Source organism: Phytophthora ramorum, assembly GCF_020800215.1.
Source record: "Phytophthora ramorum isolate Pr-102 chromosome Unknown Phyram_PR-102_s0003, whole genome shotgun sequence".
NCBI lineage: Eukaryota > Oomycota > Peronosporomycetes > Peronosporales > Peronosporaceae > Phytophthora > Phytophthora ramorum.
The window spans coordinates 2,069,432-2,089,209 of NW_027150649.1; the positions used below are offsets into that span (position 1 = coordinate 2,069,432).

At 55.8% G+C, this 19,778-nt stretch overlaps 5 protein-coding genes across 5 annotated transcripts; 2 read left to right on the forward strand and 3 right to left on the reverse strand.

The window, feature by feature from the left end:
• Positions 1-48: 48 nt before the first annotated feature.
• On the reverse strand, positions 49-1,214 carry KRP23_3821 (Ribonuclease H2 subunit A; the record flags this gene model as incomplete). The annotated part of the gene is made up of 5 exons (XM_067888723.1): positions 49-174; positions 234-372; positions 434-558; positions 638-887; positions 955-1,214. The coding sequence occupies 5 exons, from the start codon at positions 1,212-1,214 to the stop codon at positions 49-51; spliced, it is 900 nt and encodes a 299-aa protein (XP_067747938.1).
• A 1,986-nt stretch (positions 1,215-3,200) lies between these two features.
• KRP23_3822 (uncharacterized protein) lies at positions 3,201-4,283 on the forward strand (the record flags this gene model as incomplete). Its single annotated transcript, XM_067888724.1, has 1 exon — positions 3,201-4,283. One exon carries the CDS (start codon positions 3,201-3,203, stop codon positions 4,281-4,283), a length of 1,083 nt encoding a protein of 360 aa, XP_067747939.1.
• A 504-nt stretch (positions 4,284-4,787) lies between these two features.
• On the forward strand, positions 4,788-7,604 carry KRP23_3823 (Protein CHROMATIN REMODELING 19; the record flags this gene model as incomplete). Its single annotated transcript, XM_067888725.1, has 1 exon — positions 4,788-7,604. One exon carries the CDS (start codon positions 4,788-4,790, stop codon positions 7,602-7,604), a length of 2,817 nt encoding a protein of 938 aa, XP_067747940.1.
• Positions 7,605-7,704: 100 nt separating this feature from the next.
• KRP23_3824 (Potassium/sodium hyperpolarization-activated cyclic nucleotide-gated channel 4) lies at positions 7,705-10,806 on the reverse strand (the record flags this gene model as incomplete). Its single annotated transcript, XM_067888726.1, has 7 exons — positions 7,705-7,749; positions 7,825-7,869; positions 7,943-9,205; positions 9,283-9,618; positions 9,688-10,049; positions 10,113-10,197; positions 10,273-10,806. The coding sequence occupies 7 exons, from the start codon at positions 10,804-10,806 to the stop codon at positions 7,705-7,707; spliced, it is 2,670 nt and encodes an 889-aa protein (XP_067747941.1).
• Positions 10,807-11,080: 274 nt separating this feature from the next.
• On the reverse strand, positions 11,081-11,503 carry KRP23_3825 (uncharacterized protein; the record flags this gene model as incomplete). Its single annotated transcript, XM_067888727.1, has 1 exon — positions 11,081-11,503. The coding sequence occupies one exon, from the start codon at positions 11,501-11,503 to the stop codon at positions 11,081-11,083; it is 423 nt and encodes a 140-aa protein (XP_067747942.1).
• Positions 11,504-19,778: the final 8,275 nt, after the last annotated feature.

Below are 19,778 nucleotides of genomic sequence, written 5' to 3' on the forward strand. Positions count from 1 at the left end.
AAGAAAATTGGAGAGGGTATATATGGGTCTCTATGACTTTTTTGGGAGCTAAAAATCGGTCACGTCGTGGAGGTGTCGCTGCGTGAAGAAGGCGGCGCGAACTGCAGGTTTGGACTTCTTGGGCGCTTGGGCCAGGAACGACGTGATGGACTGCGTTCCCGCTGGAGCGTTGGCCTGGAGAGAAGATAATTAGTGCAAGCTTCAACTTGTAAAGAAACAAACACTCTGCTCACCTTGTCGAGCTCCTTCTCGTGGGGCCACTCGACCTTGGCAGCTTTCTCGACGAACGGCTCGACCGTTCCCCAGCTGAAGCGGATGATGTTGGGGAACACGAACACGTCGTCCATGTTGCTGCTCAGCCACGCCGGGGTCCTGCAGCCACCACAGTCAATCCTCAATACAAACCTTTCCTAGCCCCAAACGAACCACGTACTTGGGGTCACTGGGGTATCCAGAGCCAAAGTCCGTCGGGAGGGCGAGCGCCGACGACTCCCACTCCCAGTCGGAGATAACGCGGTCGCGCGTCACCTTGGCAGCGATACTCGCCGCACTCACCACCTAAAATGGCATCACCCTATTAAGTGCCCTCTTTTCTCTACAATTTGTGCAGCATTAGCGCAAAAGTTTTTGCACCAACCTTGAACAGACTGTCGGCCTTCTTCTCGACGCGAAACTCGATGGTTCCGTGGAAGTGTTTGGTCAGGAAGCTCTGGTACCAGCGCGGGTCGCCCACCGTGTCCACGAACACCTTTTTCACGACTGCTCCCTTCTTTTGCACCTCGTTGATCAGCTGAATGGCCGCGTCGCGAGACATTTCGTTCAAGTTGCTGGTTTGGCGTTGCATTTTGTCCGAAATCTCGGCCGCCGAAATGAGGCGCACGATCCACCTGCAACAAGCGCAAAACGTCAGTAAATTGGCGAGTTTGCGCGAAAAAGTGTTGTACAAATTCGCACCCGAGGCCTTTGGTCGTCCGCATCTTCTCGAAGAGTTGCGCGCGACTGTCAGCGCTAAGCGCCTTGGAGTCGTCAAAGCCCAAGGCGCACATGGAATCGTTCTCTGCAACCGGCCAATAAGCAGCACCGTAGACCATAGGGCCCATCACGGGTCCGCGTCCCGCCTCGTCGATGCCCAGCATGACGGGGACCCCATTGAGGCAACTGCTGGGGCAGTCGCTCGCCAGCAGCACCGTGTGCTGCAGGTTCGGCCTGGACATTTTGCGCTGCTTTTTGAGTTTTGGCGCGGAAAGACGCGAGGTTCCACGATTGGCTGAAAATGATTTCGACCAATGGTATCGTCGCATGGTGCGAGTTGACTCACAACCTCTGGCAGCGATGCAGAGCACTTTATTGCAGCGATCTGGTTGAAAGGAGCTTTTTATTGCTTCGGATTGTGGTGCTTGGTTTGGGTAGGCAGGCGCAGGTGCTTCGCTCGGGGTGCATCCGAGTGAATCCTTGTCGGTACGGCATAAAGCACAGTATCGATACGCGGACTCTGGTACTACATGTAGTACATGCAGGCGCCTGCACTTGAAGCCGAATGGGGCAATTCCCCAGTGCTCTCCTCGAGTTCACCTCTCCGACGCGCATAAAGTCAATTTTTGTGGCTCGGCAGAAATCTCGATGGGGATCGATTCCGGTGGATCGGAATATTTTGCTGTGAGCAAGGGGGGACCAGGTAGCGGATACCAGCTGGCAAAGCTGTTCGGCCAAGCCGCATGGAGTGAGAAGGGGAAGACCAGAAAGCTGGTCAAAAGTTGATCACGTTCGGGGCGCCAGCGAAGGCATCACGCAATGCTGGCCATATGCGTCGAGGGTGCAGGTGCCCAGTGTAAACTCTGCCGACGAGAAACGTGATGGCAGAGGCTGGGTGCTCAGTTGCAGCGCACGCGTGACGAGGCGGGTTCGGCGCCAGAATGTGAAGCCGCAAAAGTATCAGTACAGGACGCAGGGCTTTCTCTTCATCGCTCCACCCACCGGCATGACGTGGCCTGTACGCGCCCAACGTGGCATTTTGATGAAAATATCCGTTGCCTTTCAGGTCATCGCTGGGATAGAGGGACCACGCTGCGAACGGCGGCCGGTGGCGCTTGTTGCTGCGACTGTCCTCGCTCTGTGAGCAGGGGCGCTTCCAATTAGAAGTTGGTTGAGGCCCGCTCCGCTCAAGAAAAAATTACCTCCAGCCGGTCGAGCCCAGCTGGTGTTTGCCAGCTCCGAGCGCCGCCACCGTGGTCATGCCAAGCTTCATCCACGCCAAAGTGATACTCAACCTTCATGCAGAGGCGCAGAAGGCCAAAATTTGCGGCAGCGTTGGGGTGGAGCATTTGGTGCGGGATTTTCCCGCTGCGTTGCACACTGCAATTCACTGCAATGGACTTGCCACGTTGCAGCTAGCCTTCAACGTGACGACTTGCTACAGATTAACCTGTGCTGAATGATACCTGAGACAGATGATACATTGTTCAACCGACTTGATACTGTAGTCAGCGAAATGCATGGTGTGAGAGTGATACTTGCCAAACGCCAAGCCTGATAGCTCATTTGGCAGATTTGATACCATCCAGCGATGCTGGAAGAAGGTTGTGATCGATGCCTTAGTAGTTTTTTCTCTACTTCCTCGCGACACCAGCTTTCGACGATCTTCCGGCAGCTTTCAGCAAGACCAGGGCAGCATAAACATCACCCTGCGTGCCATTTGCTCCAGGAAAAGCCAATCTCGACGCTCTCACTTGCGTTGTCTATGGAAAGTCGCTTGGTGGGGCGTCGCCAACAGTCTCGAATCGAGACTCTCGATAAAAGCAAAGTCACTCGCGTCTCTCACCTCTTTTTCGGTTTCTTTTTGACGTGGTGGTTGTAGCTTGAGCTGGCGTTACCGTCTACTGTCTAAACGGATAGTATTGCTATATCTGATATAGATTCTATTTACAGATATAATCCGTTGTGCAAGGTTAATCTGAACTTCCAAACACAAGCTAGTCAGTAAAAAAGGCATCTTGTGAGTAACTCTAGCTGTGCAGAGCTGAGTCTCTTATCCGGCTTTGCGCTTGCACCCCAAGCCAGCGCCGCGCTGGCCGCGGCCGCACCGTGCTCTCCATTCGTGAAAACCTCGAGCGTCACACAACCTGTGGGTCTCCACGGTCTCAGCAGCTTCAGGGAACATGCCGAACAACAAAATGACCAACAGCTCCGCCATGCGCCGTCGTATGCGGCCACTACGCGCCACGCCCGAGGCCTTGACAGCGCAGACGACGCAGCACGTACCGCAGCTCGTGGTGCGCCCCACCAACCGCGGCGGCGAGACGCTGCAGGTGGCGATGGGGGGCACCGCCGTCGAGCGGTCCATGGTCAACGTGGGCTCCATCGCCGTGTACCACGTCAAGCCCGTCGTGTCCACCGACACGAAGCTCGGCAAGAAGACGACCATCTTCGCCGTGCACGTGCAGAACGCCATCACCGGCCGCAGCTGGGTGGTGCACCGCCGCTACTCGGACTTTATGATGCTGCGCGGCCTCGTGGCCGAGCACTTCAAGCTCTTCGGCGACGAGTTCCCGCGCATCTCGGGGCTCGTGGACGACCTCTACTTCCCCAAGAAGCACAAGTTCCGCCACACGACGGGCAAAGTGGTCGAGCACCGGTGCGACGCCTTCCTCGAGTACCTCATGGGGCTGCACCGGCTGCTCATCAGCCAGCACTACCTGGTGCGGCGCGACATCAGCCCCATTGGCCTCTCCATCCTGCGCGGCTTCCTGGGCAGCGCCATCGTGCAGGACCCGAGCCACAAGGCCTACACGTTCCACAAGGCCATCCTGCCCATCGAGCTGAGCCCGGCCGACCGCGCGCCCATCAACCAGTGCGGGTCTCTCACGACGGTCATGGAGGACGACGCCGAGTACGAAGTGGAAGTGGAGGACGTCGACGAACCCGAAGCGGAGGCGGACGTGGCGTCCCGTGAAGGGTCCACCGAGGGGACGGACATGGACTCGCTGTCCGAGGACATGAGCGACGGCGAGGACACGGAGGAGGAGCTCCTCCGAATGTCGGAGATTGTGGACCGCCGACGCTCGCACAAGTACGCGCGCAACCGCCGCGTGCTGCTCTTCCTGCGCAAGGACGGCGTGTCGACCGAGTCGGAGGCGACGCCCGAAATGGAGGACGAAGCCCCGTGCACGCCACGACCGCGTGACCGCATCCACACCGACAGGATGTACGTGCGCGCGTCGGAGATGCTGCGACCGTCCGAGATGGTGCGCATGTCCGAGGTGGTCGGCAAACCCATCTCGGCATGATCGTCGACAAGTTTTGCAGCGGAACTCCCCCTGCCGCCGATTCAACACACAGACAGCAATGGAACTGGACTGTGACATGGCACAAGGACCTCAGCAGACTGAAGACACGACACGAGAGCAGCCGACACCACCGACTGGGGGTGGTACAGCTGCGCGAGGCCGCGAACCGAAGCGCCTCGACGCACATCAAATCCCAAAAGCACCCGGCCCCTCTCCACTATTTAAGTTAATGCAGCATCGTGAACGTTCAATGGCAACTCACCAGTCCTTGTTTGATCTATCCTTGCTTGAAGCGAACCGCTTGCACCGGTAACGTGTACCGGTAAATCCTGCTTCAGCTAGTACCGTCAGCCTTATCTTCTTAGCAGTCCAATCATATCCGTTCATTTCCTTTCCATCCAATCATCTTCATCGTCAACAATGTCCCTTTCAGCCAATCGCTCCTCGCGGCATAGCCTCACTTCCCGCGCCATTGAAAACCGCGCCAAAACCACTTCCGACGCAATGGCGCTGGGCGTGAAGGAGAGCGTGAGCGGCAAGCTGTTCCGCCTGGCGGGCGACGGCAGCGAGGAGCGCGTGTGCGGCGGCAAGGGCGCCGTGTACCGGAGCGGGCCCAAGGTGGCGCTGCGCTGCTGCGGCAAGACGAGCATCGTGGCCACGCGCCAGGCCAAACAGAGCATCCTGCGGCAGGGCGACGTGCTCCTATTGGGCCTGCGCGACGCCTTTTACGCCAATGGGACGCTGACCAAGTACGAGGTGGTGGACACGGACGCGGCGCCCAAGGCCGCGCTGCTCGTGCTGCCCACGCGCGTGCCGCGCATCACCATGAGCTCGTCGGCCTCCAGTCGTCCTGCGCAGGCCGGGGCGCGTCCTGCAGGATCCAGACTTGTGTCGTCATTTTTCGCAAAAAAGCAAACTTGTTTCAAACAAGTAAAACAACACGTCGAAGTGGTCGACGTTGAAGACGCCAGCACTGCAGAAGACGCAGACGACGACGAAGAACTCGCGCCAACGAGGCGGCGTGGCAAACGCTCTCGAGCGATTGTCGAGTCGGACGACGAGGCGGACCCGAAAGACGTTCATGTGCAGGACCTCGCAGTGGACTCGGACGTGTCGTCGCCTAGAGACGACGATGCGTTTGAAAAAGAGCTGGAGAGCTCAACGTCCGCTGCAAAAGACTGGATGGCGGCGTTCGGACGCAACACAGCGAAGAAGCACAAGGCGGTTGCGGCTGATGGCTGGCGCGGCCGGAGGGAGGAAGGGAAGACCAAAAAGGAGAGGAGGTTCACGTACGAGGAACAGAACGACTACGACGACTCGGATGAGGACGAGCATTACTCTCGGTCCCATGACGAGGTCGGACAGTTGCTGGAGGAGTGTGAGGGCCTTGCCAGGAAGCTGCGGCGGTCGGTGCGGGCTTGGTCGGGCAACGCGGCAAAGTCGGCGTCCAGTAGCCCCTCGACGTCGCCTGCAGATGCAACGGACGAAGAGGACGCTACGCACATGTCGTTGGCGTCGATCGATGGCGGTGATAAGCGGGTGGTCACCCAGGCCGACATCCCCGACATTTGTGAGACGCTCGAATTGAAGCCGTACCAGGTCGTGGGGGTCAACTGGCTGCTGCTACTCCATGAAAACAATGTGTCTGGCGTGCTGGCTGATGAGATGGGACTGGGCAAAACCGTGCAGACGATTGCGTTCTTGTTGCTGCTCAAGTCCATGGAGGATTCCAATAAGAGCTCGGCGGGGCCGCACCTGATTGTTGTGCCTGCGAGCGTGCTGAATAACTGGACGCGAGAATTCTCGTGGATTGCACCCAAGCTTCGTGTCGTCAAGTACCATGGCGTGAAGGACCACCGCCGCGAGATGGAGGATACGCTTACTAGCGACGACTTTGACATTATGATGACGACGTACACTTACTTCGAGCGCGACTCGAGCCAAGAGGAACGCGCGTTTCTCCGAAGCTTCCAATTCGGCTACATGATCCTAGACGAGGGTCATAGTATCAAGAACTCGACTACGTCGCGTTTCAAGCGCATCACTGCGCTGCGCGCGCGTACGCGCTTGGTGTTGAGTGGTACTCCGATCCAGAACAACCTCAATGAGCTGCTCACGATGCTGAGTTTCCTGATGCCGCGGATGTTTGATCATGGTTCCGATGAGCTATTGAGTTTCTTCGACGGGAGTGAGCAAAAGAAGTGCGAGAAGGTGCGGAAGATCTTGGCACCGTTCATTCTTCGACGCGAAAAGAAGTACGTGCTGAGCCAGCTCGTGCCGAAAACTGTCTCTGTCGAGCTCCTCAAGGTGGGTGAAGATCAACACAAGGCATATACAGATCTGCTCGACTTCGTCATTAAGCGCAGAGAGGTCCGAGCTGCACAAAAAGCTGCGGCGAAGGAGCGCAAGAAAAACAAGAACAAGGATGAGCGGCAATGGATGGCGGCACACGATGCACCGCCAGAAAAAGAACCTTCCCCTGCGTCCATTTTCACGCAGTTGCGCAAGGCTGCAAATCACCCCGTCTTGCTTCGCAGACATTTCGTATCGGATGATGTGTTGGAAACCATGAGCAGATGCCTGCATCGAGCCGAAGCCTTCGGCAACCAGTGTTCCGTCAGTAGAGTTCGAGAAGAGATCGAGTCCTACAGCGACTTCGAGCTGCACGATCTTTGTGTGCAATACGAAGCAATCGAGGAACTGCGCAAGCTGCAGTTGCCTATGGAAACAATCCTGGCATCCGCAAAGTTTGACTACTTACGGAAACTCCTTCCGAAGCTCCAGAGGGAGGGCCATCGAGTGCTGATCTTCTCTCAGTGGACCAAACTTCTGGACTTGCTACAAGTTCTGATGAGTCACATGGATTATCGGTATCTGCGACTGGATGGCTCCACCGACGTGCAGGAACGTCAAGGGCTCATTGACACGTACAATGAAGACAAGAACATCTTCGTCTTTTTGCTGTCCACGCGTGCGGGTGGCCTCGGTATCAATCTCACTGCCGCCGACACGGTTATCCTGCACGATCTGGACTTCAACCCGACTGCCGACGAACAGGCTTGCGACCGCTGCCACCGAATCGGCCAGACGAAGCCCGTGTCCATTTACAAGCTCATTTCCGAGAATACGGTGGATCACGATATCCTCAAACTTGGTGAATCCAAGACGGAACTCAACCACAAAATTCTTGACAAGCTGAACGCGCACGGAGATGGCAAAAAGAAGCCCAATAAATCGGCCACCGTAGAAATGCTGCTGGCGTCCGTCATCTCCGACTACAAGAGCGCTCAAAAGGGAAAAGTTGAAGAGGAGAACGCCTAAGTAGAGCGTGGTGAGTGGCTGCATGTAATATTACTCTCGTAGACGGACTTTCACGCTGCTCTTGCTTGCAACTTCTGGTACGCTGAAAGGAGGGAGGTGATCACCCCTTGTGGGCGAATTCTTTGACTACCGACGTGTCGCCAAACTATCGATGTGGATGAGCACAAGAGCGTGAGCAAGGCTACAAGTTCGAGAAAAGTCACCACGATATCTATCGTACCGGATTGCTGGATGTTCTCGAGGAGCTACCGGCACTGGGCACGAACTAAAACAAATCAAACAGAACTCGGTGTTAGGCAACTTCAACGGGTGTGCTTAGAGATTGGAGGAACACGTACGATGCTGTTGCTCTCTCGTCGAGCCATTTCCTCCTCGGACTCTTCCGTCAAAGGAGGGAAGACAGGGGATTCGAGAAGGTTTACCGACACGCTGTCGCTGAACGTGTCCTCATACTCGAAGTCGTCGTCATCTTCGTCGTCGTCGAAATCATCGGGGGCACCCAGTCGAAGACTCAAGAGCTGCGTGGTTTGTCGGATCTGCTCCACCATGGTTGTGATATCAGCCAGCGCGGACGGGATCAAATCTAGCGTCAATTCGGAGCGACTGATTTTTCGGGAGACGGAGTCGATCGTTCGCCGAGCACCAGGGCCGTCGATTGTCCGTCGTCCTCCAGGCTGGTCGATATTGCGTCGGCTGCCAGTCCCTTCGGTACCAATCGCGCTGGAATGCGTCCCCTGTCGTGGCAGCCCCGAGTTCGTACGATGAACTGGCTGGCGCTTTGGAAGCAAACTTCGGCCGCTTGAACCGCTCATTGGGCTCGAATAATGCGCCATGTCTCGAGTGCTGCCGCCTGCGTTAAACGTCTCGATCGATGCTTTGCGTTGCGAGTCTTCACGTATTGATGGACGGATGCGAGTTTGACGAGGGGCAACTGCGCGTGACATCCGACGAACAGGTTTGGATGCGCGGTCAGCGATATCTTTGAGTTTATCGCCCAATTTTTTCGCGCGGTAGATGGTCCGAAGCGATACGGACATCCGCCGCTGCTTTAGAGATTTTTCCACAACCAGCGTCAGCTGATTGTGAACCTTTGCCTTTTCAACGGGAGACTGGATGTTCATGTTGTCCAGCTGGCGCTTGATCACAGTTCGCTTCATGCGCTCGCCGAACTCGGGATACTCTGCAGCAATTTCGTTGAAGGCGTGCTTGCTGAGCATGTTCAAGTCGCAAATATTGACGGCGCGCACGGTGTTCGTACGACGCACATCGATGACCAGCGCTGTTTCGCCAAAGAAGTTGCCGTCTCGCAGGTAAATGCGCTTCTCCGAGTTCTCAGGGTCTGGGATCAGGATCTCAACGAGGCCTTTGCGAACGATGAACATCTCTTTGCCGATATCATCGCAGTAGATGATCGTGTCGCCCGGCAAGTACACTGCTGTTTCAAGTGCAAGACACACCTTTCCCAAAAATCGGGAATCGGATCCAGCAAAGAACGGAACTGTCTTGACCAAGTCCTTGTACAAATGCAGCGCGATGGTGGTTTTGAGAGGCTTGGAAATGCCAGGCTGGTTCAGCAGCATCATATCTGAATAAGCACGTTGCTGTGAGCATCAAGAGCAAACAGAACGGTGAGTTCATGTAGCAGGCCATCAACTGAGCTGTGTGGAGTGAAACTTACGTTAATCCAGAGGTAGTCGTAGTTTCTACGAACGCGATGCTGCAACTCCTCCGGCAACTCGTAGTATTTCATTTCAGCTTTGATCATGTCCATCCGGTTCCGGAATTGGGCCTTTTGCTGGTCCCAGCTCATGAGCAGAGCGAGCACGTTGCCGAAGAGAAAAGACGAAAACACCGTACCCAACATGAACACCGTGATACTCATGTAGTAGAGCTCGATATTCGCTCTCAGTTCCGGGTTTTGTAGCCTTGCAATGCTGGAATACGTCGTGCTCTCGCCGATGCCCAAGAACATCAGCATAATGGTGTGGATGCATTGAACGTACATCGGCGCTAACTGTAAAAAGGGAAAGCACGGTGTAGGTAAGTTTGATGGCAGGCTCAATCGACGTGTAGATTGACGCACCTCGTCTTCGCCGCAAAGCTCTTCGTCGAATTCCCCGTAGCATTCGTTGAACAAACTGGCCCATAGGCACGCGAAAAGATGCAACCCCATCGCGAGGCCCAGGAAGCTGACGATGAGATTATAGTACTTGGCGTATTCGCGGAGATACTTGAGCAGGCGGCCGATGCGCAGTAGCTTCGGGATCTTCTGGAGCTTTACGATCTTGAGCGACTTGCCGGACGATGGCACGAACAAGACGAGGGGGAAGTTGGAGACGAGGTCCACGATGAACCACGAGTGGAAGTACTTCCGCGCGACTCTCTTGGGATCCATGACCACCTCGCCATTTGAAACGATCCCCGTCCGCAGTGTCATGACCATATCTGCTCAAGGCACCAACGATTGTCAGACAAGAACGCATGCACTTGAGTGCAGTCCGAGCTCACCTGCAACAAAGTAGACGTCGATGAATGTGTTCATGCCGCTGAGTCTGCTCCAATCGACGAACTGGAAACCAATGATGAATGGAATCTGTATGACAAAAAGTGTGAATTAGTTCCTTGTAAAAAGTGCCACAACTAACGGGCTATCTCTCGCAGGACGTACCATTACGCACACGTACAAGACCAAGCACACAGTCGTAACTTCCCAAGTTCGCCGCATCTTGGAGTTCGGGTGAACCATGAAGCGGCTAGTGTTGAGCTTCCTGTCGTGGTAAATGTCGATGGTATGCGCGTTCATCGATTTGGCCAGCACCGCAAGTTTGCCGATCACCTTCCAACTCCGTTTTTTGTCGCTCTCGACGTCAAACTCGATCGATCTGATGGTGTCGATGGCCGGATCGTTGGTTTGCCGAGTTTTCTTCCGAGCCGCATCCTCCGCCCCACGTTCTTGCTCTTGTGTTGGAGACACACACGTTGTTTCTGGGAGAATAGACCCCAGCATCGTGCTCTGGTCTGCTGGAACGACCTGTGAAGCATCTTGGGGGATCAGTGGCGAAGCGAGCTTGGCCAAGAGCTCTGCCTCCTCCTTGGGTGAGGGCATGTCCGCCTCTCGCGGAGGCGGGACCTCAGTCTCGCCCTCTGGTATCACTCGACTGCTCGCGCTAATGTCGCTGCTTGGGCCCTTCATACTACCCATGGCGCCACTGGGACGGCGATTCGACTGAAGATTAGGCTCTTGACTTGTCCGGCATTGCAGCGCGTCCCTACACAGCACCAAGTTGAAGCGAGTCGGGTCGTTTTACTTTCCGAAATAGTCGCCAAAGCAGACAAGTGCTCGAAACGGACTTGAGGCGTCTCGGAATAATCTGTCCACACTCGGACAGGAAGATGCTTGAAAGCCTCCAGGGTGCAATGCAACTTCTGGTTCATAGTGGTTGTCTATTACTAGTATCCTGGTCCTATGCGTCCATCTACAGCACGCACTCGAACCATTTCACAGGCTTCTTGGCAGCGCTGAAGAGGCCGTCGCCGTTGTAGAACGTCGTGTCGGCATGGTTGAGAGTCGTCACGTAGAATTGGTCGGCGTAGTGGTCGCCAAACCGATCCAGCGGGAAGCCGCCAGCGCAGCTCTGGAACTCCACCAAGCCGTCGTTTTCGCCCGAGTTGTGGGGGAGACCCACACCTAGCAGCCAGTACATGGGCTGGTAGATGGAGAAGAGCCCTGAATACCCATCGCTGCACATCACTGCGTGGACGCGGGTCCGGTAGACTTCCTGTGCGGCCACGTACGCGTCGTTTAGCTCCTTGGAGGCCTGAGTCCCGTCTTCATACGCAAGCGACAGCGTGCCGCCGAGCACAGGACATTGGCCCGTGATATTCCCCAGAGCCTCCATAAAAACAGTGTGCTCTCCGTCGCAGGCTTCTTGGGCATAGTCCGAGCCCATGCTTCCTGTCATCGGAGGACTCGTAGCAACCCAGGAGCTGCTGTTAGCGAGGGTGCATCTCCCGTTCGCGACTGCGCTGGCCAGCAACAGTCCGCCCATCGAGTGCGTCACGACGATCGTGTCTGCGATTTCGGTCGGCGAGCCCGACTCGGTCACGGAGGCTGCAAGGTCGCACACGGTTTGTTGCTGGGTGGCGTTGTCCCAGCCGGTCTCCTGCGAGTTCCACATGATGTACTTGAAGTCCGTGCAGCACGGCGCATGGTCCGTGAGGTTGCCCCAGTAGTAGGGGAACGAGTCCTGGAGTTCCTCTTCGGCGTAGTCGATTCCCAGGCCGTGGATGAACAGACACGGGCGCGGCGTCGACTTGCACGAGCAAGTAGTCGCGGACAGAGCGACGTCGGAGCCAAAGTCAAGACTCCTCGCCTCACTCTCGGGAATCGGTTCACCAGTGAGTAACGCGGTCGCGGTCGCCGTCACTGCGGTGGCATTCACGACGACCTCACACTGACTGGCCGCACTGGCGTTCAGCTTCGGCGCCGCAACTTGCACGCGCTTTTTCAAGTACGTGACCGAGATCTCCATGTCACTCCCGTAGACGTGCACGCCCGACGACCCCGACGCACAGACCGCCAGGTTGAGGCCGCGAAACGTAACTTTGAAGAGGTTGCCGGCCGAGCACTTGATCTTCGCGCCGTCTAACGATGCGGTGGAGACGGGGGTCGCGTCGTTCAGTGCTGGCAGCATAGCGTTGAGTGGCGGCAGCATGTTTGTTTGCACGCACTCGGACGACGAAGTTTGGTCTTGGCCGACCTCGAAGCTGGTGGTTGAATACGCGACGCCGTCGACGAACAGATACCTGGTTAGTGTCGAGTCTTGGGTGAAATCCGCGTATCCGTCGTAAATGACGCTGAGACCGTCCTCGGAGACGACGGGGTTGGCGTACACGTCGAACTCTGGCTGGCCGTAAACGTGCATTGACCCGCGCTTGAGGGTGAAGTGGAGCTTCAGAGACGGCCATGCCGAGGCACTGGCGCGAAGGTCGCCGTGGACGGTTCCTTTGCCTTTCTGGGCCGCAGAAGTGGTTGGTGCCGTGATCGCAGCGAAGGCCAAGAGGGCGATGGCCACGCGCTTGAATGGGTTTACGCGCGAACACATTTGGCAGGATAACACACCTCACCTGACCGGAGCTCTTGGAGATAACTGGCAAAATGTGTAATGAGACATCGAGTTGCAGAACTCCCGCCGTTGCACTCGGTGAGAGAAGAAAGAGGGATTGTAATTTATGGTCATGGCGTGTGAATGTCAACGAGGTTTTGCAAGCGGCTTTCCGACCTGTCGTCCAACACATGGCATCACGCTGATCGACAGCTCGCGTCACTCACTGCCTGAAAGTTTACAGGCAGTGCCAGAGCACCGCAACGGAGTTTTTCATTCATTGCTTCTGGCCGGTGCATAACGTACATGCACATGCGCTCGGCTGATGACTGTACTCCATCAATATTGAACTGCAGCTTTAACGTTGAGGTTGCTCACGGCCTGCGCTGGGCGCTGGGCTTTGCGCAGCGACAAATACGTTCTTGCTTCCTTCACCCCAGATGCCGCTGGTAGTGATGTTGATTGGTGCTCATGGAAAGTTGAGTCGAAGCATTTGCCATTCTGATGCCGGGGCAAAATCGGCTTGTTGTGAACGATACGGTTGCCGATGACTCCAAGCCGTGATTTGCTGGCCGAAGACCGCACTGAACCAGTACAAATGTGCCCCTTCCTTGCCTGGAAACGAATTGGGCCGGCCAAGGACGACCAATGCGACCGCGTCGTCGGATTCTTCGGAGGTCGCGTACATGCACTGCAACTTGCAATCTGCAAGTGTATTTAATACCGCGAGCGGGCAGACCTCCCCTCACACCCATAGCGTTGAACATGTTCAACCACTCATGCTGGAGTTCGCCATACAGATGCAACCTCAATGCTGAAGAAAACGGAGAAATGTTAGTTTTTTTAAACAAAAAACTAAAAATGTAAGTCTTGGTTTTACTGAGTGGATGCTGCGCGTGCGATCTATTGGACAGGATGGCGCTTTCCACGCGCTACATGTATAGCCCGAACTGCCGGTGACCAATCCGTCGGTAAAGAAGTCTCATCGGAAACGGGAGCTGGTCGAGTTGACTTTGGTGACATCATGGATTTTTGATAAACACTCGTGCCCTTTTGCCCGTGATGCACTGCTACTGCTTGACCTTGTGACTCAACTCTTCATGCTTAAGATTCAGAATGTGAAGGTATTCGAGGCCACGTTGATCGGACTTGGAGGCCTAAGGGACTCCGTCGGAAAGCCCTTCGCGACCGTGATCGATGTCTGCCGACAGATACTTCGACGTAGTGAGGACGGACGTTCACCGTGCGTTCGCAGGGCACTCTTTATTACCCAAACGCGCTTTTATTAATAATCACCTGAGACGCTTTTCGTGCAAACTTTAGGGTGCTGAGCATGAGATCCGCGAGATGCAACGAGAAAACAGGAAGAGCAAGTCAACAATCTGGGCTTCGGTGGCCAAAATCCTAAGCCCTCAACTCGTTGGACTGCTTGCGTACCACTGGAATTAATAACACGAACAGCTTCTGTGAGGTTTATAGGTGCAAGTAAGTGTAAGCACAACAAACTTGTTCAAATAGCTGCACATGTATAAATCTCAAAAGCGGTCATCTACCGATCCCCAACTGCACTCGATAGATGGTGGTCTACAGGAGACACTCAAACCAATTTACAGGTTTAATCGTCTCCCTGAAGTAGCTGTTGCCGTTGAGGAACGCGGTGTCGGCGTGGTTGCACTTGGACACGTAGAACCGGTCTTCGTAGCTGTCGCTGAACTGGGACTCCGGCAGGCCGCCACGGCAGCTCTCGTACTCGACAAAGCCATCGTGTTGGTCGGTCTTGAACTCGATATTTGATCCAAGGATCAGATATTCGGCCTGGTTCGTGGACACAATGCCAATATCGTCGTTGCTGCACATAGCTGCCGTCACGTGCTTGCGGTAGACCTCCTGAGCAGCAACGAACGCCTCGTTGAGGTCCATGGTGCTGTACTTGCCTCCCATGCTCGCGAGCGACTTCATTCCGGCGCCAACCGGGCACTTGCCGAGCAGCGTCAAAATCTTGTTGAAAGCCTGCGTGTCGTCGTCCGTGCAAATATTCTGCACGTAGTTAGACGCCATCGTGCCGTTCATCGGCGCGCTCATGCTGACCCACGACGTACTGTTCGCGATGCTGCACTTCTCGTTAGCGACCGCTCCCGCCACGATCAACGCGCCCATCGAGTGGGTCACTAGGATCGTGTCCTCGATGATTCCCTTCTTCGCGTCACTGGAAGGGCTCATCGACAGCGCATGCTTGCACACCGTTTCCTGCAGCGTGTCGTCCGTCCAGCGAACGGTCAACGTGTTCAACGAGGCGTACTTGATCGACGAGCAGCACGGAGCGTGGTCCTTCATATCGCCGAACATGTCCGACTTGTCCAGCAGCTCCTTTTCCTCCTTCTCGTTGCGCTCGCCGTGGATGAAAAGACAGGGACGAGGCGTCGACTTGCACTCGCACGCCGTGGAACCAAAGCTCCACATCTCGGCTTCCGTCTTCAGGTTGCGCTCGACTTGGTTCTGCTCGTCCTGCGGGGTGTCCGCGGACACGGTCAGGGCCATGAAGGCGAAGGCCAACGAGAGAGTTCGTCCCCACATTTCACAGCGGGAGCAAGGAAGGAGGCTGCTACAAACACGGAATGGCATCGGACGAGCGTGCAGGGAGCCAATCTCATGATAATTAGCCGGAATGTCAACCCCAGCAAAGCATGAAAGCGCTATCACGCTGTTTTATCGCAACTGGAGCTGCTTCAAACGCATACAGAGCGCTAGGTAACCGGGCAATGCACATCAAGCCCGAAGGCAGCTGTTGCATGGGAAGTCTGCTGACAGTTATAACAGTGATGGCGACGTTACAGTTATCTATCTAACACGGAAAAGAACGTTATTGGGGTTGTTATTTTGCTAGCGTTAATTTAACGCTGTCTGATATTTGCAATAATATAGATATGTTGTGCCTTTACGGCATTGTAGACTGCAAAATGTTGCAAAGCCCTTAAAAAAAAAGTCATTCTTGGCATCTTGTGCCATATTCTACAACTTCTTTCTAGCGGTACGCTGTCGCCTCTGTCTGGCGATTGATCTGCGTCCTGTGTCCGAGCCGGAGGTGGTCATTGGTTCCACAGCTGAAGGCTAGTCATTGTGGACAACGAGGCGACCGACCTGGTACGGCACCTGCCACGCCGGGACGCCTGCCGCTATGCTGGAGGGCGATCCCCAGTGACGCACAACGGCGTGACATCCCATCCAAGGCTCTGCTGTCGGACATCTACGACAGCGCCACCGTCTCGACCAACTCGTATAGGCCATCACTCGAGTGATTCGTACCGTGACCTGATCCCTACTTCCACATCGCCGCGCAATACATGTATGACGCTGTCAACTTGACAAGTCTCTTACCACTTACATATCCAAGCCCAATGCAAGATACATCAGAGATAAATAAACGGCGTCTTTTGGATTTTAAAAGCGCTTGGTGTGTTCTGTTCAGCGGGTTCAGCACCTCGGCATCCACAGCAGCAGTATGCATGTATACGCATTGCTCACCAGTGCTGTCGTGATCCCCTATTATTTCCTCGACAGCTACGGCACTCAAGCCGCGCCGGTTTCGAGGCGCGGAGCGAATGCCGAGGTATTACACGAAACTTATCCCACAACGCTGCATTTAGTCGCAGAGCCCGCGGTATTTCCCAACTTTGCTGCGTCGGCATTTTCAGGGCTGCTGTCCGTTGAAGTGATCGACCAATAGAAACCAAGCCGATGCTCAACCTTGGTCCGATTTGACGTGGCGAGCTACCGCCGGGCAATTGGGCCGTTAGGCGGCTTGTCACGGTCTTCGATATCCACCGAGGCCACGCGAGTAGCATAACGTCACGCCGACAATCGTTTTGGTGGTCGCCGCTGCCACCCTCGTGATGGAAAAGATACCTGGTCGGATCGGATTCGAAGCCATTTTGTCGATGTCCCTTCACTTTGACGGGCGGAACGCAACGCCGAGAGGTTTAGTGCGTAGCATCCCAGTCATGATCGCGACGCCCGCACAGAGATTGCTTGTAAAATGTCTAATTGCAGTTCAGTCTGTCGAATATCCGGTTGGACTCACCGCCAGTTGTTGTGTGGTGTATTGCAATTTGTGCGCTTAGCCCCTCGCGACAACTTTCGCTTCGTGTGGGCGTTTGTTTTGTAAACGAGATGGCTTGCTTGACCACGAGTGCCCGTTTTGCTGTGTGAGATGGACTGTCGGCGTTATCCCTCCGCAAAGTCCTTCCCGGTGGAAGGCTGATGGTTTGGCCAGCCACCACCTTGACGCTTTCTAATGTCTGGTTGCACGCAGCTTGCAGGCTTAGCCCCAGCTCCTCTCACTTCACAATTTCCTATCTGCAGCACACCCTCCAAGTCCAGAACGGGCCGCTTCTCTGTTGCCGATGGCTCACTCTCGCGCCACGCTTTTCGTCGCCACGGCGCTGATGCTTGTTCTTAGCTCTGCTTTATCACCCGCAACACCGAGCCAAGATTCGCCCCCTGTCCACCGCCAACTTAGTTCGAGTTTGGCCGATGCACCATCGTTGCGACTGCAGTTCACGCTCAAACGCACGTCCATGAATGTCTACGGACAGTCCGAATTCTACGTGTTCGCCAACCCCGTGGTCTCCTCCGACAACACGTCCGTGCTTTACGATGGACACGCTGCCTTCACCAACAACGGCACTGAATACACCTTCCTACTTGTGGATGGCATCGCCTACTACGTGGCATCCCCTGCTGAAGACAACAGTGCGTCCGAGACGGCAAGGTGCCTCGATGCCAGCACAATCCCGCCGCTAAATGCCATCGTCGAAGCGCTCAATAATGTCACCGCGATCTCATCCGTCTCGGCTAGTGACGAAACTATCAAGTGTTCAAGTGGCAAGCTGTTCAAGGTTTCATTTGGGGGAGCAGACTTTGCACTCTGTGCATCGGGCCCTTCCGGTTTTACCATTTACGGGAGCGACTTGGACATCGCTGTTGAATACCTTGAAGAGCCCGTCGAAATCTCGGCGCCAACGCTCGATGCAGGCGCCGCTGCGGCTTGCGAAACGGTGATCACGCCTACTTCTGCCACGGCGACGACGCAGGCGTTGCTGACGGGGGGTACCATTTCTAGCGACACCCGCAGGAAGCTGAAGGCTGAAGCGGATGTCACGCTTTCTTCGTCCTCGTGCTCGTGTAGCTCGACGCCACGCCCGTGCGTCTTCTTTCGTGGCATGGGCTCTACCACTGAAGACACAACTCTGCAGACCACTTCCGACTACTGGGGCGACATTGAAGAGCACGCCCCGTGCTGCTCGTCCTTCAGCTACGCCGTCCTGAACACCGTCGACTACGCTTGGACAGACGCCGCGCAGCAAGAGAAGGTGTGCAACTTGGCACTCGCGGCCAGTTCGACGAGTAGCACGACGTCTCGAGTTGTTGCTGACACCATCGTGGTCACACACTCCATGGGTGGGCTCATGGTGGCCGGCGCACTCGCGAACGCGTCGTGCAGCTTCGCTTCCAGCACGACGTGGATCAGTATGAGCCCGCCGATGGGTGGCAGCATGAGCTCAGACTACCAGCAAGGTGCGTGCAGCGGAAGCAACGTGTTCCTGGAAGCTATAGCCACTCTGATCGGCCGTTGCCCTGCGACCACTGCATCGAAATCGCTGGCCTACGAAGGCGAATCCTACAGCACCACATCGCTCGATAACGCGTATGAGGCAGCTCAGGAGGCTTACAGGTCGAATGTCGACGCTGCGGTTTGTAGCGACAACTACTCGGGGCTCCTCTCCACGGACCAGTTGGTGTACAAGCTGGCAGGATCAGTGATTCCTCACAAGTCGAGCGAGAACGACGGGATCGTCGAGTACCAGAGCTGCGCCGGCGGGTTGTCTGCGTCCAAGTTCGGCAACACCTACGACGACACGTTCTACTTGACGGGACTCAACCACGCGGACACGACCTTCCGCCACGGCGACGCGCTGGTTGTGAATTCGCAGAAGCCTGTGAAGTGGTTCGAGTGCCTGCTGTAAGTAGTGCTGTAAACGAAACAAATAACACAGGACATACATTTGCCGAGAGGAAGAAGCTGCTCGCACGGGTTAGCCGCGTTAATGTAGTGGTCGAGTTCAGCACTCAACGTTCGTAAGTGAAGTAATGACCCAAATAGTGAGCAAGGCTTCGCGTATTCACTACAGGCGAGCCTGTCAGCAACGCTAGTGTTGTGGTAGTCACCTGGGATGGCGTAACTACCGTCTCACATGAACGCGCCTCGTCGTCGCTCAGCGTGGGCGCTGTGATCGGTACACGGTCATCCAGGTACCTCACCGTGATGTCCAGGTCGGTTCCGTACACAATGAAGCCGTCCGACCCCGACGCGCAAAGCACGAAGGTGGCGTCGCCAAGGGCGACCTTGAACAGGCCCCCACTCTTGCAAGTGATCTCCTTACCGCCGACTGTCGCGCTTGAGATGGTAGTAGCAGCGTTCAGCGCCGGTAGGATATAGTTGAGAGGCGTCAGAGAAGTTGAATCCAAGCACTCTGTGGCCTCCGCTTCGCCAGCGATTGACGTGATCAAGTAGGCGACGCCATCCACGAGCAGGATCGTGTGCTTCGTGTCGCCACCCTCCGAAAAGTTGGCGTAGCCATCGTAGCGTACAGCGGAATTGTCCGAAGACACGACGGGGTTGGCGAAGACGTCAAACTCGGTTTGGTCGTACATCTTCATGGAGCTTCGCTTGAGCGTGAAGTGGATTTTCAGTGGTCGCGCGTCGGCCAAGGTCGCTTCGAGGCGGCGTTCCGCTGGCATGTCCTTACCGGCGTGCTTTGTTGCCCAGGTGGCTGCCGTGGATACCAGCACGAGCAGTGCGAACAGGAGTAGCGACGGGATGCCGGGGGAGAACTTGGGAGTCTGCATCGGTTGGCTGGAAGCACGGTGCTTACGACGGGGAGTGTTGCGAAGTGCGAAGTTGGACATCGTGGTAAGATGGCGTGAACGCCATGGACTTGCACTTGCTTCCCATCGCGCAGCTGCCGCGGCTGGGTGACAACCAGTCGTGCCGTGGCGACAGAGGTGCTGC